This window comes from Dermacentor silvarum, chromosome 3 (assembly GCF_013339745.2).
Source record: "Dermacentor silvarum isolate Dsil-2018 chromosome 3, BIME_Dsil_1.4, whole genome shotgun sequence".
In the NCBI taxonomy this organism is placed as follows: Eukaryota; Metazoa; Arthropoda; class Arachnida; order Ixodida; family Ixodidae; genus Dermacentor; species Dermacentor silvarum.
The window spans coordinates 147,839,681-147,864,804 of NC_051156.1; the positions used below are offsets into that span (position 1 = coordinate 147,839,681).

Consider the following 25,124-nt stretch of genomic DNA (forward strand, 5'->3'; position numbering starts at 1 on the left):
CTATTCAGTTTTTTTTCGGCCTGGCTTCCCCGTCACAATAATCAATAAAGCGCGATCCATTCAAACAATCTTTACATATTTTTCTGAATCATAATTTTCATAAAACATAACTTTCACAAAGCTTTTCGTTCGTAAGTGGTGTCTCCCATTGGTCAGCTGCCATCGCTAATGTTTATGTCAAGCTTCACGATTGGCTGGAATTGGCTCTTAGGAATAGTTATCGCGTAAGAACAATATTTTTGTGAATACAGGAACACATATTTTAGCCTAATCGTGACACAATAGATGTTAATAAATGGTGAATAAGAAGGTGCGAGAGATAAAAGAAATGAAAAAGTTAAACATAAGTCATATAATGCCAACAATCCTCATTTATACTAGATATAAGAATTATTAGTGAGGAGCATTTACGCAAAATTGGACGCAGAAAAAGCACGTACCATTTTCTTTCTCCTGCTTTGGTTTGGTGTTCCATAATTCGTCCACGAGTGTAGAGATTAGGACGATCACTAGTAACACCCCCAAAAATAATCTGCATAACAAAACATCAGTAAAAAAGCAGAATGGTTACTGAAAATGGGAGTTGATATACTCAATTAAAATATACTTGTAATACACGTCGTGCCCATGTATTTAACGGTAACCTCAACTACTGAACTTAGCGAGAATATTTGTGAAAGAAAACAACGTAGCTACACACGGCGTTTTGGCATTACAATCGGTGCTCCTCGAGGACAACGATACAGTGATAGAAGCCGATTAACCACTAAAGTTTCATCGGCTATTAGATTAACTTAGCCTAGCAAATGTATTCTGATTCCTGCCCGAACGCACCCGTGCTCAATATGGTGCTGGTAAGTCATCTTCAATTTATCAGAATACATATCATATGATTTTTTTTCATGTCCTCATGAACTTTTTTATTTAGTCGCTATTTGCATTCCATTTTATTTCCTTGCTTTAGCGGCTTTCTTCACTTCGGAGTATCTGGCCGCTCGTAGAAACCACCTTTCCACTTACGACCTCTCCACTCTCGCTCACTTTTTGCATTGTATTCGTAATGTCACTCTATTGCTCTTAATCAGAATATAATTCAATACCAAGCATTTGTGCAGCAAGAGCTGAAGACGACAAACATTCACGTCAATTCAACTACCGCTAATAAATCCACAGCGTAAGAGCATCTAAACAGGCCTTAAATGAACGTCCGCGTTGTTCTTGCGACAACTAACAGTGACCGATGCGGGTTGGAAAAAAAACTTACACGATTGCAGTTTGTATTTTGTCCCACGGTTCCGGCTCGGCTGTCACACAGTTGGATACTTCGAGCCGCACTAGCGGTGGCTTCACTGGAATTAGAGGAAATGCACATTTTGTACGAGGTACCCCTCACTTCATTCCTTAGTTCTCGCTCTTCTAGTTATGTGTGAGGGAGGTACCATCAGCTACTTCAAACACGAACAATTCGAAGACTCATTGAAGAATCATTGTCACAGACTGCGTTCTTACGTTCCCAGGTTCGCCTGCATGCACTTGCAAAAGTAACACTGGCGGTTCAGGGTGTGTGCCCAGTGCAAGAAAGAAGGGCAGAAGGGATATGCAAAACGCTTTGAGTAGGCTTTTCGTCCTTCTTAGGTGACCTGACACAAGATGGCCGGCACCCCGCTCACGGCACTATTAAGCCTAGTATAGGCTTGCAAACATCGAGAATATAGTAAGGAAAGATGCTGGCTAGGTGATCGGTACCAGCTCCTGTACTACTGGTATATTTTACCTGCTACAAACTCTGTTCAGACCTGAATCGACTTTTGTGGCCAGATCACGAGGTGGTGTAATAAGTTTGAGAAATCTGTAGGCACAAGACGGGGTTCAGCTGGCATAAGACAGTGGTAATACAGTATAGCGATATACAGTGGTAATACAAAATTGGAAAAGCGCGGCTATAACAAAGATAAACACTGGAGAGGAGTGTCAGATGAGCAATCTTTAAAAGCCTGTACTGTTTCTGGGATTTTATAAGCTTGAAACTACCGATAATAACCGGAATATCTCAAGCAGATTCCATCGGGAAGCATAGAATCTGCATTTCATGGTCAAAGTGCGACACGCTTAAAAAAGTGCGTATTGCCTTTTTTTACAGCAGGAAGCCGTTGTGACATCCAAAGTAAGTGCGTAGGATACGCATGAGAGCTGAAAATTTGGGAAACGCCTTGTTTTCTGTGATTCTTGCTTAAAGTTGATTCAATTAGTTGATCATGGTTAACAAAGATATTCTGGGCAACAATGAGATTTCATAGTGTCCAAATGTTATGATTGGAGTATTTGAGGCAACGTAAAACGCGCGTAACATAATAAGGTTTTGAGCAACAGACTTCTGTGACAATTGTCGTACCTATGTTCACCAGCGCTTGCAAATCGTTGCGGTTGCATTCATCGGTGAAGCAAATTCCAAGGCGAACAAAGGGCACATCCTCGATCGAATAGTAATCCTTGAAGTACTGCAGCTGGAACGAAGACCATCAGTGAGAATTACCATTATCATCACAATAAGTTATGTCTGTGACATAAAAATTGCAATTGGCAATTGGCGGGCGCAGCATAACCGCAAATGCCTTCGAAGCACGATATCAGACCTAACCGACAAAGTCATTCGCAGCACGCAGTAAGTTGTGAAACAAAAATGCGACAAAAAGCAACTAGCTTCAAGGCGACAACAACACAGCCTGAAGAGATGGTGCTTTGTCAGGGCAAGAGATCATCCCTTAACTCGCTAAAGATTGTTGCTATATGCGAATCCCTCACACTTGAAAGTGCGCACTGATTTCTCGCGGATATTAGGAGTCTCAGGTTGGAGTTGTGGTTCGGCGTCGGGTGTCCCAAACGGTGGTGTCACGGAAGGTCGCTAATGGCCCAAATTGGCTAAATGCGCCCTTACTTTCACACTCCGCCGTGGTGCTCCGCTCCGCCTTGCGGATGGCTGTCCAGTAGTCTTGATGAGTGTTCACGACTTTGCCATCCACATGCTTGTTCGTCTCTCATTGGCTGGTCCGAGGCGGATAGGCTGACGTCATCACGACAAATATGGCGCTTGCTCGAAGCGAAACGGGGACGTGAGGCCTAAGTATCAGTCGTGTCGGAAACCGTTCATATTTCTCGTTCTTGTGATTTTTTCTAGAGTTATCCAGCACCCACGGAGATAGCCATCGAAGGCAGCAAGCCGGTGTAGCCTTCCAGACCTCATCAGTGTGTGCGATCGCTGACAGAAAGAAACGGAGCGCCGGAAGCGTGTCGTGTTTACTCGAGCATCGGAAGAAATATTTGAAGCCGTCCCAGTTCATTATTTTTTGCGCATTGCAAACGATACTTCAATCACATACACCTGTATTCTAAGCACGGTACATTTTCAGGGCATGGCGAAATGAAAAATGTCTGGTGCACCCAGCGTATGCGACTTGTATGTGTTCTGTATGTGCCGGTTGGTTGCCCGGAAGTGGTGAACACCAGTCCTTTACAAGTTTCAGGAAGGGCCTTAGGATCAGTGGCGATAAGCTTTACTGCCTCGTTGTCACTGTTATTCCTCGTGCGCTATACTGTGTGTGATTCGTGTGAGCCGTTTTGTAAGCTGCGAATGCCGTGGTGATTGTGACGTCCGAGGTCTCGGTTGTACGCAAGATTCAAATCATCAGACGTGTTCGCAAGATGTATTCAGATGTGTTCGCAGATGTGATCGCAAGATACAAATCATGATATATATGTGCGATGTGTCGCAGGGGTGCTAGGCGTAAAATGCTCATTTTGTGTGACGTGCGCGCGCTCTGAAGTGAACTGTAGACAAGTGTTGTCATCGCGTTTTCTTATGTATCCCGATAGAGAAGCCATATCACACCAGCCTTTTCTTCTTCGTACATGTATCGTTTGTTTCAAAATTGTTACTGCACTTTGAAGACGCTTCTATCGGTGAGGGGAAATTAGGGAACATCTTAATAGTTACCTACATCAAGACAAACAGCGCTGTCGTGAAATGTAACAGGCTGAGAGCACCAATGTCATTAATGCAACTGTTTGGCATCCTTCATTTTTATCATATGCACATTGGTGTGAAAAGCGGGAAATTTTAGATTGCGCGAAGTAAACAGCTTTATATTTTGGGATTCAAGCGGCTCGCATACCCAAGAACCCTAACTTCTTGATTTTTGCTGGTAACCAAGCACAGAGGCTCTTTGTGCAGATAACAATGGTACGGTAGATTATTATAGATGAGAACGGGAGGCTTCCTTCTGATTCTGTAAAAAAAATACGTTTTCTGATAACAAAGATTGTGCACGTAAATATAAACAATAAAAACTGAACAAAGGTATGGTCATATATGATATTCAGTTAGCAGCCAGTAGAATCACATGAAATAAGTTGTACCGACTGTGCACTGTGCCTGAGAATTCAGCTGCTACCACAATATAAAGATGCCTATTGGTTGTCATGAGAATATTCTGAACACAAATTCTCACAAAAATATCAGCCTTACTCATGTGATTGGTGCCAGCCAATGAGGACAAACTGCTGGCTGAATTTTGAAGTGACTCTGCCGTCAAAACATCTGCTCCCTCTATTATATTACCCGCACTGTTTTGGTCAGTGTGCTACATATTTTTCTGTTCTCGTAAATTTACTACCATGCCAGATAAGATATTGTCAAACCATAGTGTCAAGCCATACACATGGGCACTTTATTTTATCTTATTCTGGAAATGATGTCCGATCCCAGTTTAGACTAACAACATTACCTTAACTTATGCACGCAATGGATTGCTGCATCTGAGAAAAAAAACAAATCGTTGCATAACTAATAGGAATTAGCCCTGTAGAAAATACAATACGTACTTATGTCTTGATTGGGTAAATTGTGACGTTGATTTGACACACGAGAACACGTACGCCCGAAATGTATGCAGACCTTACGTTTACGTGTATGTATGTGTAAATACAACAGCACGACTTATCCTATCAAGACATGTCACCCAAACTAGACTCCATAGAAAATGTTCTATAAAGTATTCAGCAGATATTTTATCACGTGGTGTAGTTACATTCCACACCTGTATGTAGACCGATTTCTCTACTGCATCCGCTGTACGTGAGAATGTATGTTTTAGATCAAAGGATAGTTTAGCAGCTTTTTATTTAGCCTTTCTCATCGGTTATTAGAGTGGTCAAGTGGTCTTGCTGATTATCTTATATAAACAACTTAAAGTTTTGTGTTTAGTATGCCAGCATTTAAACACTGAAGGTACTGAAATACTGAAGCGTAAATACTAGTGGAGTGAATTTCACGGCTCATCATTCAGCCGCGTGTTGCTCTTCAGTTATACATAGCGACTGCATCTGCTATCATAGGTTCTGGACTCATTTTCACTTGGGCCTTTCGATCAACAGAGCTAGTGAAATCTCCCTCAGCAACATTCAATTTAGTGGAAAGCCACCACCGAACCACTAGCTCCAAGACCAATTCCCGCACGCTGTTGGACAATCACATTTTTGTGTACGATACATCACTTCAGCTACACCATTAATCACAAAGCCCAACCCTCTACATGTACTTAGGCTGCCGACAGACGCAAAGGAAAATGTTGCGCGTATGCAACCGTCACTCATCGCTTGAAATGTGAATGAGCATGTCGGTCACAACCGAGACACAGCACAAGTGGGACCTAAGTTTGCGAGTAGGGCCACGATCTCAGCTGGTAAATTTGTCATGATGCTCTTGTCTGCAGGTTTCTTATATTTAATTAATAGGCTTTCTATTTTATGAATTCATAGTTTTCATAACATTTATTTCTTAATGAAGGCGCAGGACACATACCTCTGCTGGAGGAGATATCTGTACATGTAAGCATAGAGAACGCATAGTTAAATTTAAAAAAATACACAGTCAAAAATAAAAAGAACAAAGTATTTCCACATTTAAGGATATAACACCGGCAATATACATGCACATGCACAACGTCCAATTAGCACCATATCTGGAAAATGGAGGCGCGTGAAGCCGAATACCTGGTTGCCTTTTGAATATTGACATAAACAAATGTTCAACTCTCGACTTCTGTCTTGTGTCGTAGGATACCATAACAAAGAATAGGTGCAAGACAGATGTTGTATGCAGTAGTACATTAAGTACGTGCTACTCAAGTTGAACAAAAAATAGCCATCCGTGTGCAAAGCATTGAACGCCAGAGTAACATGTTGCTTTCCATGGTATCGCCATTTACTTAGTATAGTTTGGGCTTTACAGATTTATTCACATGTTTATAGCTGAAAAATACAGAAACATACCTGCATTGTGACTGGCAGGACACAATGCAAATACTTGTGTTGTGGGCCTCTTGCCCATCTGCGTGGTCTTCCACTATAAATGTAGTGTGTCCCACCAGCAAAGCTGAGCATCAACCCTTACATTTCAGGGGCTTTTTTGAAGACTAGACAGTTATGCTTTTCGCTATATTGTGACAACAATTCTGCATCACCTTCATTTCAGAGTGATCGAAAGGGATACTTGTGCATAGGCGTGCTGTTCTAGCCTGTCTGCAGGAATACAGAAGTGCCTGGCGGCACGGTATAGTTCATGTGTAACAGAGGTAACAAGTAGTAAAGAAACTGGCTGATATTAAGGTGACCCATTTGACCCAGTATTATTATAATATCTAAGCCACATGCAAAGTTGCTTTCCATGTGCTGAATTACCACGGCTTTGATTTGTCAGGGTATTTTACTACTCACACACAGCGCTGCAATAAAGTCTGTACAATGGTGAGCAATGCGGGAAGGAATGAAAGCTTATTTGGGATCTGTTGATCTGAATAGTACATATATGTTGACGCATAACCAATATGCCATTATGCAGGTTTTTTTGTGGAACAATTTTACGTTTGGCACAGAGGCTGTGCCACTGTGGCCTCTTGACTGCACATTTTAGCGCTCTCTTTCACAGTGTACGGGGGGGGGGGGGTACCATTTGTTTGGTTTATAGTAGTGACTTGATGCTAATATAACACAAAAATAACACATTCCGCATTTGTCACAGAGCTGCACCCAAGGAAATATTCGTTAGTTTGTTAGGAAAATGAGAAATGGCAAAGAATTTTTTCTCAACTTATTTTGCAGCACTGTCTTGTGCCATATGAGCCTGCAGTGCATTTCATGGTCATGTGCCTTTTAAAGCAGCTACTAATTAAGAAAAGCAAACACAAAACCAATGACTACATGAACCTTTTCACACAACCTGAAATCACTGGACTCATTGCTAAGCTTAGGCACTTCATAATCTTGGTTTCATTTTGGATAAAGTACAGGTACTTGCCATCTGTTTATGTTATGCTATGCATGTTCTTATTTTCATAAAATCTGGCTGTGAATTGTGTAGCTAAGTTGTTATTACATAAAAAACATCCAGCCCATGCGCAACTCCCTCAAGTAACCTGAGTAGAGCTCACAATAGTTGACAGATCATGCGTATCGTGTGCAAGCTTATTTTTCATATAGTCTTCTGAGACCCCAACACAACTATAAGATATAATTGGTCTTCAAGGTGATTTTTATTTGCTATTGTTATGTTATGAACATGAAAAACAAGTTTTAAAATTTAAATACCACGGTTAGACGCCAAGGACTGCGACTCCATGTAAGTGAAAAAAATAACTATATCCATAATCTCCTGATGTTGGCTGTGGTAAAAACTTCAATTCACTGCTTAAATGCAGAGATGAAGATGGAACAACTTGTAGTACATTGCCATGTTGCTGCCGCGTCTGGTATTGTCACGCAATCTTAGTGACTTCGAAGCACACTGCAAGGTTGCTTTCCACCTTCTGGGACGACCCAGAGGTCTAGAACAAAATTAGTGTCAAATTCCCCTAACGCGGATGAGAAGAATATGAGTAAATAACTTCCTTGCAGTTTAGGATGCGCCGTACTTCACACCCAGAATGAATATCTGGCGTAATCACTTTCGAGTGAATCACTTTCGAGTGAATCACTTTCGAGTGAATCACTTTCGATCGAAAAAATGAAGGCAATGCGCAATGTATTGTACAAGGGGTTCTAGGAGGCTATAGGAAAAGAATAAAAAACAACACACATGGATGATGCTGACGGCATCGAATGGTCTCAAGTTGATCATCTTGGTTTCTTACCATGGCTGAAAGAGGGAGCATGCCTGCCATGCGACTGCTTCATTTTTGTGCAGTTTCGTAATCTGTCGTGCATTGTTTCAGTGCCGAGTGAGGTATGTCAAAGTAGTAAAGATTGGCCACCCAGGCCGGCAAGAAAGACTGTAGTTATGTGAGTTCACTCGAAATAAGTTGTCTTGTCAGCAATATAAATTATTATTTGCTTTCACATAAATATTATTGAAAACGTCTAATAAGTATCGCTGCATAAGGTGACCATTTTACGTACAAATTGCTTTTATGCCAGTCAAACTGAATTGTACACTCAACACAGCTTAACCTAAGTTTCCTTACTGCATGAAGTTAACCGCTTATGCACAACATTTTCACACATGGTAAGAACTTTATCGATGGCTGAGCACATCTTTTATTTTGCAACTTTAGTTGGGGTTTTATTTCGCTTGGAAAGTTTAGAAGCAGCAAGCGTTAAATTTCTAGAAGGCCTGTTTTATGCTGGACTTCGTCTTTCGTGGTTTTATAGATGTAAAAAAAAAGAGAAAGTCATTTCATGCATCAGTATTTTAAGCATACTTAAAATTGGCAGAGCAAGAAAAAACACGAACAAGCAAATGCAAGAAATTGTGCCACTATACTCGAAGCTTTACACGCGTGCTCAGTGGTTATGAGGGGGGACTTATCGACCTACGCAGCTGTATTCCGCGACAGTTGCGCTTGCGTGCGTGCGTTGTGTGTTCTTGCGAGCTGTCACGAGCATAACTACAGAGAGTGCGCCATCGCGCTTACACAACCGGCTATAGATAGTGATATATGGAGATTCTCGGACGCCTAACTTTCGGCGATGCTTTCATTTGACGTAGTCCGCGACACTTTGGATGATTCGAGAGGTTCTGCACAACCAACCAATCCAGCGCCCACAAAAAGTGATTGTCCGAGAATACGTCCCATGTTGTAACATGCTGCGATTGCAATACATTTTTTTATTGTGGCACAGGTACGATTTAAAAAAATAAATACGGGGTTTTACGTGCCAAAGCCACCATCTGATTGTGAGGCACGCCGTAGTGGGGGACTGCGGATTAATTTGGACCACCTGGGGTTCTCTAACGTGCGCCTAAATCTAAGTACACAGGTGTTTTCTGGATTTCGCCCCCATTGAAAATGCGGCCAGCGTGGCCGGGATTTGATCCCGCGACCCCGTGCTCAGCAGCCCAACACCGTAACCACTGAACAACCACGCCGGGTGTTGGTACGATGGCTGTGAATTGTTTGGAACGTGGATGACTGCTACAATGCAACACATGCAGCCGCAGAACAGAACCTGAAAACCACGTTATCACCGTGACGCGGAAACCAACTCCCATCGACAAAAATACGCCTGTGTTGTCTGCATTCGCCCATAGTTGCCAGCTCTACGCAAACTTCAGCTCGTCCAGTCGGAGTGCGCGTGCGATCCGCTCGTGCGGACTCGGCGTACACCAAATTTAGCGACACGATCCGCCTTGCGGCCATCCCCACCGGTCCACATGCAGGCGGACGCAAGCGGAACGGACGGGCGGATTGACTGTCATAAGTGAACAGACGCGTTGTCGCCTCTCTCACCGAGAGCTTCTTGCTGTTGGGGACTTCAGAAAGGGACGTGAAAGTTACAGAAAAGGGGCTTATATGCATTTTTACAGGAGACATTAGAGCCCACCTATTTACTGGAATATACTGGAGCTATCATAGTCGCACATTATATCGGAGCAATTTCTGCGTAATTAAATAGAAGCACACAGCTATATGGTTATCAGCACACACCTTCTAGCGCACAAAGTGTCTGCTCAAATATGATCTCTCTTTCCTAGATCCCTACACGACGGAAGCCAATGATGTCATCGACCACCAATCAGTTGGTGGTGAGATGTTGTCGAGGTGAGAGGGCCAAGCACACGTACGCCTTCATTCACTGAGCACCAAGTGAAAAGTGACAAAGCGGCACCACAATGATAATTGTCCCGCAGATATTAGAGAAGAGGTCAATTCACAAGAAAGAGCTGTACCTCTCCCTGATCCCATGTATCGGTTCATTTAATGGTTTGGCAGTTAGCTCGCTCTTCCCGATGATGCCCTTGGGTTGCTTGCAGTGGTTCGACGATCCCTTTAGCGTGTCTCGATGTCCTCCTCACCCGCCATCGAGGCACCTTAGATCCATTCCTAACACACCTTATGAGGAATTTTTCGTACGAACCCCAGACTCCACCTCGTCGTAATGGTCTCCTGACGAACGCTGTCAATCGACGCTTGATAAGCTTGCAGGCGTCGGCAGAGAAATTCCACAATGACGGCGAGAGCGTGTCGTTCGGGTAGAATCGTTCTTCACCACTTCGCAATGCTGACGGGCCCTCACGCTGGAATGCTGCACTCGTAAGCATTTCAGGGACACCAGCATCCCGTAGTTACACGGCACGCTCTTTGTCCCACTGGACTGGACTGGAAAAACTAAATTATTCTATCCCTTCCGCCACAGAAGACAGTTGCGACGGTTGGAGGATGAAAACATAAATAGAAGCATTACAATAACTTTGACGTGAAATCATGTTTGCGCTCTTTATGCTAGTCTTGACAAAGGCTGTAGTATACCTTCTAATTTCCACACATGAATAAATATACACCTTGGCTTTTGCAATTTTTTCCAACTAGAGCAGTAAAAGTACTGCAGACATCCCTAGTATCATATTTTCTTAGAAAAACAAATGGCAATGTATTTGCAGTTTGTAGGAAATCTGCACTTTTGATCAATTTTCTGAAATTCCTCATGGCATTATAAGGTTACCAGAATTTATTTCGATCACCTGTGGCACATATCCCAAATCATCTTATTGAGCTGTATCACTCGAATAGACAGACATTACTTGCACAATGTAGAACTGACAAATTAGGAAAATGACATTATTAAGCTTTTTAACTCATTACTGGAGGGCGGATGTTGCTATTAGGTACAATCAATTAAACCAACTAGCACCAGTTTCGAGAAAACCCCGCCAACCTAAGGTAAAAATCCAGTGTCGTTCCACGCCTGTTTTTAACAATACGGCTTTTCTGAAGAAAATTGGAACACCAATGTTTTTCGTAGCATCATTTTCGGAACGCATATCTCTAAAAGGCTGTCCTCCCCAGAATTGGCTCGAGGCGGATATACCTTTCCAACTCGCCGGATAAAACTCGTAACTTGCAATATGTGCTATAAAGAAAGTTATTTGAGAGTCAATCTGCGTCTATCAACCATGGAAGCAATCCTGTAGTTTTCATTGCTCTCGCTTCATAGAAAAGCCTCGCGCTTATGTTTTTTTTTTCTTTGATGTATATCATCTGAACCATAAATGAAAAAGATGAACTACGTTTAGAACCATTTTTATACTTTTTGGGCAGATCTTCAATACAAAGTTGCATACCCATTGTAAGACTCCCCAATTTGGCACTATATATATACTGTATATATGTTGGAATATGTTTTTGCTGAATCGTTGAATGTGCATATGTTAGAATGTCTTTTTCTTACTCGTGTGTTATTGCCATTTTCCGGTTATTTTGTGTTTGTTTAAATGTGACCCAATTCCTTTCTGTGACACCGCGTCGAGATATTCCAATAAATAAATATATTGACGAAATCTTGGTTAGTTGATTGATTATGCATTGTGATTTCTTGTGCAAGCAATGTCTGTCTCTTGGAGTAGTCGAGCTCACGCAGTAACATTCTGCGACATGCCACATGCTATTACAAAGGAATTCCCTTAACACTAAAAATAAACTTACATAGCCAGTTTGCCGCGTTGCGTCCTCATCTCCACGCCACATTAGGCGAAATGAGAAACTGAGCCATGGCGCCTTGTCACACTTCGCAGCGTAGCCTTACCTTCGGGTGCAAGTATTTCGAGAGCAATTCAACGGTGTCTCTCATGGCTGTGCCGTTCTGGGCGTAGATTAGCAGATTACAATACTGTCCCCGTGAGACCACATCCCGATGTCCGTGGTGGACCACGGTCTCCAAACACTCGTCGAAAGCACCGGCGTCCATGTGGGAGCCCTGGAACATGCCCGTGGGGAACTTCCCAGACGCGTCGAACACTGCACACAAAGCGGAACTTTATTAACTCGGGTTTTAAGGCTTCGACACAGTGTTCGTTAGACGATGGAAGGAGTGCAGTTGAGGGAAAAACCAGGCTAGTTGGTGCGACATTGTAATCGCTGCGCTTAAGTACGACGCAAAACACATACGCACACACACGGAAACATAGGAGCACATGTGTACATGATAGCGCGGAATAACAACTATCGGTCTGTCGCTGTATGTCAGATAAACCGGCAGCTTCGCATTTGCGCAGCTTATAGATCATAATTAGAACCGTCAGGAATAGGCTAAAACAGGGCCTGCCAAGTAGTGGACACAATCTGCACAGTTTGGCGACAAAGGGATGATTTCTACTGCACAACGCAAAATTATAAAGAACATACTACAGAGGCATTCCACGTCATATCAGCTCAAGACACCGAGAGAGACAGGGATGAGGGGACGCTTCGACGAAAACTGGACAGGTTGGCCCGGGGGCGCGCCTAGCGTGCTCATCTTTACGGCTATGATAACGAATAAATGATAAACCCATGACATAGGACGCTTAACAGACATATGGCATAAGGTGCATTGAGAAAGCGTCAATTTGAGACCAGTGTATCTCAGAAAAGTTAAAAGCACCTATAAAGCGCAGGAGGCTCATGCGCCACTAGTCCATGGCCGAGGTACATGTTGCTGCTCAAGCTGTACGTCAACCCTGAGGTGCAGTTTGTGCGGTCATTATATAGGACGTTTCCTTTTACTGCGAGGAAGTTTCAATTGCAAATTAATTGTTCGATGGTCATCAGACAGATTGTGTGCAGTGACACAGTGACAATTGTAGCCGCCCAATATCACACAAGTATTTTGTACGGCTGACGTTCTGACAAATATGGTCCCCGAGCCCACAGGGGTATGCCCCTTGAGCTTGGGCCTTTCGGCACCATCACCAGGATAGGCCCACATAACAGGGGCATGTGCCATTGAGCTTCGACCCTTTCTGCACTACCAACAGGATCGGCCCACTTTTTAGCGTGACACCACCACCGCCAACGTTACTAGAACAACTCACTTTCGGAGCTCCGCTATTGGCTCCGCTGCTCCGCTAATGAAGGCTTTGCACCTGAGGACTGGAAGAAGCATTCGTTGTGCCAATTCATAAATGGTGTCTTCGAAGGTTTGTTACTGATTACCAGCCCATTTCCTTCACTAAATTCATCAATTATCCAGAACGTAGTTACCCATTCGTTGTTGAACCTTTTTGAGCATTGATTTCCGAAGGGACTATCGTATATATATGTGACGCAGTTGATAGAGTTCACGAATGATTTGGCTCTTGCACTCGATGACCGATGTTCAGTTGGCGATGTATTCCTGGACATCTCCAAACTGGTGTCATTCGCGAAATTCATTCCAAGTGGATGCGCCTGACAAGCTCACCTGCTACAATTCGTAAATTCAATACGTGACGTAAAGTAATCAAGTAAGCAGTTAATTAGCAAATTTTTAATTAGTTGAATATGTGTTTCGATTTCTCGTTATACTAATGTCCCTGTCATCGAATAACCCAGCTCAACAGTGCGAATTATGCTACCTGCCACCGGCGATTTCTAAAAATTCCGTAAAACTTAATTTTGAACACCCGGTATATTTTAGAAGTTGTGCCAAATAGTTTAGAAGTTGTGCCAAATAGTTTCAGCCTTTACGTAGGTAATTCACGTCTCATATTCAGATGCTACCAGTACTTTCCAGAGTGGTGTTAACTCCATGCAAGAATGTCCGCTTCCAGCATCCCGTACTCACAAGTACGTCCACTATATTGGTTATCCCAACCTATTTTCAAGTGTCACTACTGAGCATTCAGTGCCTAAGTGCGCACAAATAGGATTATTCTATATTGAAAACTGATCATGTTTCAATATATGAACTGCGGAAAATATGCATAAGTGTGATTTACTTTCACCACGAATTTTCATTTCAATGAGTTCCTAGCCACTGTGGCATTCAGGGCAACACTCTCGTGGACAATTTAGCGAATGCAGCAGACACTGACAAATAAACATGTCTGAGCCTTCCTAAACAAAGCGGTGCACACTACAGTTTGCGTCAACTGTTGGCCCAACCATCAAGAAATTCATGATTCAAAAAATGGTGCTCAGAACGCCATTCCACTGCATTTCCGAAAATACAATTGAACATTTCATTAAATGTGGGCCAATCGATTGAAACAGTAATAAACCGGTTGCATCTTAGAACTGCTTGCTCAATATGTTCTCTGTAATTAATAGGCCTAACCGAGAGTGATGCGTGCTGTTGCTCGGACAAACGGTGACTTTGAGTGCTTTTTTTGCACTGCCCTAATTATGCTCACCTTATAAAAAAATAAGGGATAAATTTCGTGCTTTGGAGAGAAAATCGCTCTCATGGGAGTAAATATTAGATCCATAGTAAGTACTTCACCTTCAAAAGTGTTAAGTTAGCTCCTAAAAATTTTTCGTGGAAGGAACAAGGAATGCTGAAAATTACTATAAAGTGATGTGGGATCCTCATGAACCATTATTACGGGCCCACTACTACGGTGCAATTGTGCTTCCTCGAACTTAATATTGAACTGACGCTCACTGGGCTTGAACTCTATTTTCATTTCACTCCTGCAATGCATTCATTCACTAGTGTGCTATATTCGCTTCGTGTGGCGTGCAGTGCGTGAGCTTGCGGTGATTTCTTGCTAAGCTGTTGCGATGTACAATGTGCTCACTTGAACTTTGTGTGAGCAATGCATGTGTGGGTGCCATCCGACAGTTACTTAGACTTTATTTTGTTATTCGGTTTGAGTCGGCTTATGTTGGACGTATGCTTTTTGACTAACTGAGGCATCACACATGATGGTAAACTCTCCCGCACATATATAATATAAAAACGATAGGCCTTCATATTGCGCAGAAAACAATCTAATGATTACCACGAGCAACATAGTATATTACGTACAAAACATTAGGCCTTAAGGTAATCGCTTTAGAAATAAATAATTCGATTACCTCCTCCGTATACCGGAATTCCCCCTGTGAAGTGATCATCTAATCGTTTCCGCAACGCAACATTTATAAGTTCTTTTTTGCTCAAGAGTGTGACTAACTGTGCCTGAAATATTAAAAAACGCACCTGGGTACTTTCAACATAGATATCTTGCTTTCCCTTGAGCTTGCTTTTTGTTTTACTTGTATTGTTTTCTATTTCTTGCAGTAATGTTTACACATTCAGTTGTGCAATATAGAATAAATTGGCAGGCTACCAAGTCATGCCTTGTCTTGCCTCTCGTGTTTTTCTCTGTCGTCATCGAGTAAACACACGCCGTTTATAAGTTTAGGCATCAGATTCGGGGTGTTTACAAAGAACAGGCACGTGGGCAAGACATAAGTGCGCACGTACACAACAGCAGCAGTTATTAGGGATGTCATTACTTCCACTTGTCTTAGCGATAGCTTTCTTTGGCTATTCTGCCAGTTTGCGTTTTGTATCTATATGTTTCTGTCAGGCCGTTTATGTGGCCTTGAGGGTGACCTTCACACGTACCTATACCATGAGTCCTCCGTAACTTGTGTAAAAATTTCAAAAAATATGCATGTGCCGTGTAGCTCGATAGCAAAGGTAATGTTGTCGTTTCTTGGAGCAAGTCCGACTATTTTTGTATTTCGGCAGTAGTTAATAATAATATCCAGCATTCTGTTGCTCTATACGTGCAACATATAAGTTTTTTTCACAGCCTGTAAGAAAGCCCGCGAAACTCGTAAATGTGCGGGTTTTCGCAGGAATTTTTCAGGTTTGGTAAATACTCTCATCTAGCACGTATTCCGCTACAAAAAGATCAGAAATTTTTCAAGATGGCCGACAATTTCTCAGGCTTTTGCTCTGAATTTAATCTTTATTGAAATTGAATAATTGATAATAGCACGTTGTGTAATTAGGCGAAATACCAAAAAATAATCTGGCTTGCTATTATTAAAGAAATTTCATATTCGACGTCTGGTTTCATACCTGGTTCCTCCACTCCCGAAGCGCGATGCAGCGACCATTAGGTCACTGACGCATGCATTAAAAGGCTTTAAGACTACCTTTTACCTTACTGATTCCCCTCGTGCTAGCCAGTGCTTTGAAAGGATTGGGGCGTTGGGCGCGTTGCATGGTAACAATTTGTAAAGAATTGAGCGCACGCATCTTGTGGCTGAGGACGTTACAGGATGCGTGCGTCGCCGGAATTTGTTGTGTGCCTCGCAACGTACTGGCGCGTTTCTACAAATTCAGTCACACCGCGTCTTCTGATTCAATACGTTTTAACGCTGAATAAAAATTCCGCTTTCTCTGCAAGGTCCACCATGGTGGCTGAGAGGCACGCCTGTCACTCAAATATGCCGGCCACCTCTCGTCTCAAGGGGCCATTTTGCCTTTGTGGCTCATGAAGACTTCTCGTACACCGATTGCTACAGGGGGTCTCACTTGCGTAACTTTTTCCTATATTTTGTTTTTCTAGCTTTAAATTATATTTTACCTAGTAGAGTGACTGCTAAACAACACGTGCTTCCTGCCATTGCTAGATTTTAATGTAACTATTCTTGCAAAACACTATTCTGGCTTTATTATCTTTATAATTATATTTCCGAACTTTCCGCTTCTTGGCCAATCCCCCGTTGTAGATGTGTGTCAATATGATGAATTCACTGTGCGCTATTGTCACTCAGGAAACCAACAGCAGCAACTGCAATGGTAAATCATCAATATCACCATCATAATTATCATCTTAAGCAAATTTGTTGATATGTGTTACAGCTGAACGCGATTGACGTTTGGCCGTTTGAGGTGACGAGCCGCGCGAGGGGCCGCTCACAATTCTTGCAACAGGCTAGCTGCTCTTGTAAACCTCATGCTAGTCTGTATGCAACTGTATATACAGACATGATAATAGCGTACACAGCTTCTCACCCCCCCCCCCCCCCACCACACACACACAAAAAAACGTAGCCCTATAATGAGCGTAACTGCTCTTCGGATACTCACGTCTGAGTGCCCATGGCTCGAAGTCTAAGATGCCTTTCAGGGTTCGAATCAACGCTATGCTGCACTGTGGTTGCAAGCCGGCTTGAATGAAGTTTCGCAACAACGATGGCGGTAACTTGGAGAAGCCGTAGTCCACCACTTCTCGCAGCAGCTCCGCATAGTCAATTTCGTCCACTTGCTGGAGAGAGGTCGCCTGTATCGGTGACATCGTTGTCGAATCTCCACCACTAGATGTGTCCGTCGACGCGCTCTGCGCTCGTGTCCCTGGCGCCCCAATTAGAAACAGCACAAGTGTAGTCCTGAGGGCGAACTCTGCCACTGATGCATCACGTCCGATTCGCCCTTTCGAAGGCCGTGGAAGCATAGCCGTTGGCCTTTGCTAGCTGTGCTTGGACAAGACTCGGCTCGTTCACTGGGAACTATAGCTCTGTCTTTTTGAAACGAAGCCAGTGACACTAGTCCGTTAAATATCTCCGCTTGTATCTCTTACAGCGACAGCTGTGTTATGGACCTGTCCAAGTACTCGCAAATCTTCACGATGAAGCTTTACATTCCTGAAAAAAAAATGCCATCCCTTTTTAGTATTCAAACGCTCATTTGAACTGTGACCATAGACAGTGTTTAAAAAGATTGCGTTCTTTGAAATATCCCCTCGAGTTGCTTTAGAAGCATTCAAGGCAAAAATGTCTCCTGCCAACTTCCGATCGAGCATCCGCGTGACAATTTTGGTCACTGATGGCACTTCCTTCAATTGCAGCTCTATTATAATTTCATATACTAAAATTGCGTCGGTGCTTGCTTAAAATATTTGTTTACTTGGCTTGGGCAGTTATGCACTTTGATGTTGAATAAAATATTTTAAACCTTCCTGGTGAACATTATCAGTTATATTGACTGTATTTATTGTTGTGATTGTTCATTGTATTGTAAATATTGATTGTATCTCCATTCCTCTAATGACCTTTCGGTGTTCAACAGTATCGATCAACAAACAAACAAACAAAAATTTACAGCCCTGTCAACATTCAAAGTCGATTGGTTTAAATGTGTCATCCTAAATGGTTGCATAAATACGCCGACTTCATTTACTTAATCAAGACGACCTTGTGCGCGGAGCACAATGGGATTTCAGGTTGCAGGGATGCGACAGTGGTCGCAGCTACTCCCCCGTTTTAGACAAAAGTAACTGCTTGCATGCAGGAAACGGCACCGGATTCACCCACCTGATGAAAACGATGATGCACAATAGAGAAGCTCCTCGCAGAAATCCAGAAGTACAAGGGCGCCGATCGCGGGAATGCCACAACTTGTACATGCATTCAAATTTTTAGCGGGTCGAAGACGGTAGAGCACACAAATCAGGACCTTCAACGAAGCGCGCAACACGCAACCGTGAGCCACTCAAGACGTACCATAAATGTCAAACATGAAAGGTAGAGCAAAGAACGCTGCGTAGGAAGGGGGAATGATGATGAAAAACAAACATATTTACAAGACCCATGTCTGGGCAGGTGCACCTGATGGAGAGCTGTGCGTCCTCCCCCACGAAAACGCCTTGATGGCAGCGGGAAGTGGGCCAAGAAAAAGTCGTTTTGACCAGCTCGGCAACGCATGCTCTCCCGCGATGAGGAAGGGAGTTACGTTGCGACATGTTGGCACCAGGACAGTGCTACTAGCGTGTGGCCACGCGAGAGTATACGAAGCCGCACATTTCGTAATGAAGCCGCAAGGTCGGGCGTACTCGGCGACCCCCTAAGTGACCAAGAAAGAGCGAGAGCTCAGCGTAAGGGTAACCGATGGCCTTCCGCATGACTTTTTCCTCTTCATCTATCACGCGAAGCAGTCCTTTTGTCACTATTTTGTCTTGGTTTCTACCAAAATACCACGCGTTTCCGCGCTCCGAGGGCTGGCGGTCTGGAAGGTGTGATAGGTCGTCAGTAGACGTTTTCGCGCGTGTCACGTTTTGGAAGCTGCTATGAGTCGTTAGATTAATTATTTCACACGTCTAGGTCTGTCAGGGCTTTAATGAGCTGGCGCCGCCAGCCTTGGCGTAGAAACATGTTTCACTTGATTGATTACAAAACGGACTCGACGATGGAAATGTACGCTTTTTGTTGGTGTCAGCTGTGGCGGATTATTTGAGCGTGGGAAACACTTGTTTCATCTCACACCGGCTGTGTGGGCTTTCGTGATGCGGTCGCGGAGGTACGTTCACAAAAAATGTTTGTGCTTTGGACCATGCGCCCACATTTATTATACTCACATCTGCGCGGAATCGGTATCCAAAGAAATTCAAGCGACGGTTCGATGTGTCGAGCTTTAGACCGAGAAAATACTTAATAGCGGCATACAAAGCCAGCCTGTATACAAAGCCAGACTTTCTACAAGCAGTGATGCGCACAAGTGTTGGTCATTTAGTGAGTAAGTCTTTGTATTTAGCGAGCTTCAAGTCCACCAAGTTCATTCTTGCAGTGTTAGCGACTCTATTAGTGATTTTCGGCTTTTCAATAATGGTTTCCGGCAGTGTAAACTTTCCGTCGGAGTAACTGCTTCTCGCTTCATCAACGCAGTCAACTGCAGACGCCGCCAACCCACGCGATTTCCTCCAAGCGCACACATTTCTGGTTCAGTATATGTAAATGTGATGAGGACCTCTGCTTTTTCTTTTCATGTTTCATTGCTCACTAAGTTACTTCTTTTATTATAGTTATAGCTATATAGCACCATGCTCGCTATAGCTACACACATAACCCGCATGGCGCCCTGGTGAAATTTCATAATGGTTTCTGGGTAAGTCGAACTCATTGACTTCATTTTATTCAAAGGGTCATATGCGCCTCAAGGTGTCGCCAGTTCTCAAGGCACAGGGAAGGGCTTATTTTGTTTCTTTCAAAGCTGCTTTTTTTGGCAAATCGAAATGCGGTAATCTGGACATATTATGAACGAAAACAACTGTCAATGGCAAGCAACAGTTACAAGCAAGAACCTTTGTAGGTTCGGCCTCTTATACCTTTCTCAAGAAATCGCGGGATATTCGGCCTTGTCACATTCCGGTCATTGACATGGCCTGCAGCAGGCAATTTAAACCTTATAGTGCAATAATAATACGACGCGTATATATACCAGCATTTAGAGCGCCTGTAGGCGGCCACCATGTTATTTTTTATTATGATTACGATGAGCTTGTGAGTGCTTCCTGTGGACTATGCGTATACGGCGCGGATGACAACGGGCCACAGCGTGTTTGCAGTTGTTAATCGCCTGCCATGGCTGTTTCTGAAAGCGCTCCAGCCGTCTTGTCCTACCTGGAGTCTGGTAGGTGTGTCTATTTTAAGGCAATCACATTTAAGATGACAGAATTATACCACAGAAATAAATTAACGAGAGCATCCTGCAGAATTGTCTGCTTCAATGGAGCTGGAGTGTCGCCTGCGTCAATTGAGTTGCAACTGTGCAGTTCGCCCACTAAACTTTCTTTCTGCGTGTTCCGCGTATTTATACATGTTTTCCTGGAGGGCCTGAGGCAGTGTCTGCCAGAATATACATGACATATAGTACGCTGTATTTTTTTTTAAGACGAGTGACGTTTTTGCCACGTGCTAGCGCCATACTTAGTGCTACATTTTTATCTTGCCTGTCATTACGATCGTGGTAGGCTCTTAGCACACCAGGATTGATGTTAGTACAATAAAGTGATTATATATGTTCTTGCACGTTGCACGAAGTCGCTAAAATGCTGTAGCGCCAACGTGTTTGCGTAGGACTTAGATATCAAGCAAGTTGAGCAGCATGGTCTGTCCAGAATGTATTCACACAGACAGCCAATACACGCAGCAACATAACCAATTAGTACCCGCCGTGATTGCTTAGTGGCTATGGTGTTGGGCTGCTAAGCCCGAGGTCGCGGAAACAAATCCCGGCCACGGCGGCCGTATTTAGATGGGGGCGAAATGCGGAAACACCCGTGTACTCAGATTTAGGTGCCCGTTAAAGAACCGCAGGTGGTCCAAATTATTCCGTAGTCCGCCACTACGGCGTGCCTCATAATCAGATCGTGGTTTTGGCACGTAAAACCCCGTAATTTTTTATAGCCAATTAGTGAACCATGACAGTCTGCACGACATAGCAGCATTACATTCTAAATTGCGTGTGCTGCCAGTCACAGGCCTTTTATTCGTCTTTCCGTTGCAGCCATTAGAGAACATGCAATCACTTGCGTATCCATTGTTAAGGACCGTTCACCCAGGACCGTGGGGGTAGCGTGGGCGTGGCTGTCTGGAGCTCGACCAGCATGGAGGAGTCCAGGCAGAGACGAAAGACGATCCACGTACCGAGTAACGAAACGTTTCATACATCGTTGCGGAGCGGTCAGCTCAGCTGTACAAGCCTCCTCTCGGAGAGCGACATAGTCAAGCTTCCTCAAAAGCTGAAGGCCGAAGTTCGTTGGCGGGGGTGGGTTTTTAGAGCGCCGCTCATAAGCGCCCGATATTGTCCCGCATTCTCAGCGCACCGCACTACGTCGGCCGAAGCTAGCTACCTTGCGTCGGCAACAGTCACCTGGGCGAAAGTTATAGACGCTTTGCAGCAACCGGTTTGTACAACTGAAATCAGGTGGCGCCACAGGCGCTTTCCACGAAAGGAGCCTACATGCAACGCACTTGAATGTAGGCTCCCTAACCCCACGCTTTGAAAGGCATTGCTTTGAGCATCCCTGGTCTTGGACGCGAAAATGAAAGTACCATTGCTCCGTCGCGAAAACGATGCCAGCTGCGTCTCACAAGCGCTGTTTGCTGAACGCTGTGTGCTGTCGGGCGACGTGGAACATTATTCTGCACAATGTGGAGATTTAGAGGAATAATTTATGCTGTGGTCGGATGAGGGGCAAGGACTGTGCATGTGACATTAAGCTGTAGTACACGCCGGTGTACATGTAGAATGCACGCTGCCGCTGATGCACCAAGGCTGCCTGTGTCTGAGGCCGTTTCTGTGCGGGCTTCCCATCTCGGTAGATTGCTTTGACCAGGTTTTCGTAGACAATTGCAACAGGAGAGAAAGATTTGTATGTACTGCGGTAACGAAAACAAAAAAAACAATTAACGAAAGCTGATTTTTATTTACTGCTCCAGGCACCTGTGGTTGTTTGAAAGAACTAAATAACACGATAGAAACAGTCTGATATTGAACTCATTGATCGTTTGGATTTCTAAATTATAGTTTCAGAGTGCCAATAACTATTAAACACTCATTGGATTACATAAGATCGTGTTGCTATACTATGAAGAGTTTGAAAGGTTGAAACGGGAGCTCTCATTAACGCTTGAGTTACAGCCAGAGCTGTGGCCCTGTTACAAGGGCAATTCCGATCGAAAGTGCCCCTGTCACCGGGGTTTACTATGAAACAACACCTGTTTGGGGGCATCTAATTAGTACATCCAACAAACACAATCTACAGCTCTGAAGTCAACTACGCGAAACTATTGCGTCGCCGAAGCACTGGTGAACTGTGCAGAGATCATTGCACCAGTACCGAGACAAACGTTTACCTTAACATATATGTGGGAAGCTAAAATACCAGCGAACGAGATGTCAAAACACAAGCGGACGCGATTTTTCACTCGGTGCTCAAGCATACATATTCAACGTCGTCAAGCAAAGCGCGCGAGGCTGGGCGACAACTTCAAACAGATCGTTGGTTAAATATACCGCACTAGGCACAAAAATAAAGAAATTAAATGTAATTGACGAGCCAATTGGCGTGAACGGCGCACAAGAAGCCTTCACGAGCTTGAATCGCTCGGCGCGAAGTAGGGACGCTCAGGCACGATGGTCGAGTGCCAGAGGGCTACAGCGTGATCACAGACTACGGTAAAATGGCAAACAATGGTTCACTTAAATGTTAGCTGAACCATGGGCCAGAGCTTTGCGTCGTGGATCGAGCCGCTATCGGTGGACCCGAAACAGGGGCGCTTGCCGCACCGTTGCCCATGCCTGCAGCTACAAGTGGCTGTCATGGCCAGTCAACCCAAGGCCATTTATGCCGGCGCGATCACGTGAACAAACATGGCCGCGCCCGTGTGCCGGTGCTGGAAATGGTCTATTTACGACGTTTCGCGTTGCTATGCCACCACGTCGCGCATGCGCAGAGACCCGCGGCGGCGGGCGCGCTTTCGCGCCATGTAGGAAGGAAAAAACTAGTAGGGACAATCTTGAAGCCTAGTCATAAAACATTTAGAGGAATTGGATGATAGGAAATAGACCCTCACGTGATAGGCGTGTGGTAGATTTCGTCGACTCGCTTTCGTTTCGGTTCCGGAATATACGCACATAGTAGGCGTGGCAAACGCACGCCGAGGTTAATGAAGGAATTCAAGTATGTGATGCAGTCGAGTCTGTGTTATGTCAGTCAGGTGACGCACCGAACCACCACGCGGCTCGCCGCATAAGCAGCCGACAGACGCCAAGGCTGTAGCGAACGTAGGTGTTGGGTAACCGGCATTGTGCCCAACAACCACGGAGGACCACCTCAAGGACGACTGGTTGCGTTTCGGAGCGATGGAACCTTTTTCCCTGCAAACCTGTGAAGGCGACCAAGCCGTCCTTCCAACGGCGATTTGTCGCGTTTGGGACATCTTCTGGGAAACAATGATGTCCTTCGCCCCGAAAACATGCGCACGTGATCAAGCGAACGTCCAGGGTCCGCAGCGACTCCTTTCGCGTATGCAAAAAATTTGTCCCGTCTTGTGCCCAACGATGGACAGGGGAGCCGACCCCGACCATATTTAAGGCTGTGCCAGCATGTTGTTAAGGCAGACGTCCCAGTCGACGTAGTCGTTCTGCTCAATGCCTTCTTAGGCGCGTCTCAACAGCATAACGACGTTGCACCACACAATCTTCCAAAACAGTTCACGTTATTCTTAAGGATAACGACGTTGCACCACACAATCTTACAAAACAGTTCACGTTATTCTTAAGGAAAGGCGACGTCGGCGTTTTGAGTGCAGTCTAATGCTATTTATTTATTTCCCAACGAAAGACGCACAGCCGAACCTTTTACTAAGCAAACACGTGACAAATAACTATTCTGCGAAAAATATTGTCTACCCTATATAGGTCCAAGATATCGGAACAAAACTTAGCAAGAAAATACGCACCACAGTTTAAGGTACACAACAGCTGATTTGACGAAACAATACACCACATTCAGGCGTACTCTGGACGGGCTTCGAGGTGAGAAACTGCGGTGCTAAGCGCAAGGGATGCTTTGAAAATTATGTCGTCATGGGTCTGGCTCCCCAGTCTTTCTCAACGTTTTAAGGCAAGGCATTTGAAGCGAAGAACGATGCCCGCGGTAGCAGAAACACACGCGTTATACTTCCTATGTGCCGCCGTGCGTTTGATGACAGAAGCCACCAATCGTTACCACGTACCAAACAATCACGAATGGTCCGGCAACATTGTGGGCCTATTCGTGCCCAAAAGGCATCGCGCACAAGTCTCCAGAGAGCGGGAGGGGTGGCTTCAGAAGAGGTTGGCTTGCCGAGGCTCACGGAATCACGTGACGGTCCCTCCTAGTTTTTTTTTTTTTTTTTTTTTACTTCCTCCGTGTTTCGTGCGATCCCGCCATTGCGCCATTCTGGCCGCTCCGCTGCACTGTAGCTCCGCGCAAGGAATGATGCGATGCTGTGGCCGGCGCGGCGGGCGAAATATAGGAACGGAGTTATTCACGCGCCAGCAACGTTGGAACGTGCACGACGGCGCCAGACACGCCGGATTGCGTTGTGTCGTCGGAGCCGGTTGTTCGCCAC

The 25,124-nt window shown here is 44.4% G+C and overlaps 1 protein-coding gene across 1 annotated transcript in view; it reads right to left on the reverse strand.

Annotated features, from left to right (window-relative positions):
- LOC119444884 (nose resistant to fluoxetine protein 6) overlaps positions 1-18,635 on the reverse strand; it is a 35,094-nt gene extending 16,459 nt beyond the window's left edge. The window contains exons 1-6 of the mRNA XM_049664788.1: positions 18,543-18,635; positions 17,320-17,873; positions 12,055-12,284; positions 2,393-2,504; positions 1,265-1,388; positions 441-532 (exon numbers count right to left, since the gene is read on the reverse strand). Coding sequence (XP_049520745.1) covers positions 441-532; positions 1,265-1,388; positions 2,393-2,504; positions 12,055-12,284; positions 17,320-17,683 — 922 coding nt within the window. The 5' untranslated portion in view covers positions 17,684-17,873; positions 18,543-18,635. The remainder of the gene's footprint in view (positions 1-440; positions 533-1,264; positions 1,389-2,392; positions 2,505-12,054; positions 12,285-17,319; positions 17,874-18,542) is intronic.
- Positions 18,636-25,124: the final 6,489 nt, after the last annotated feature.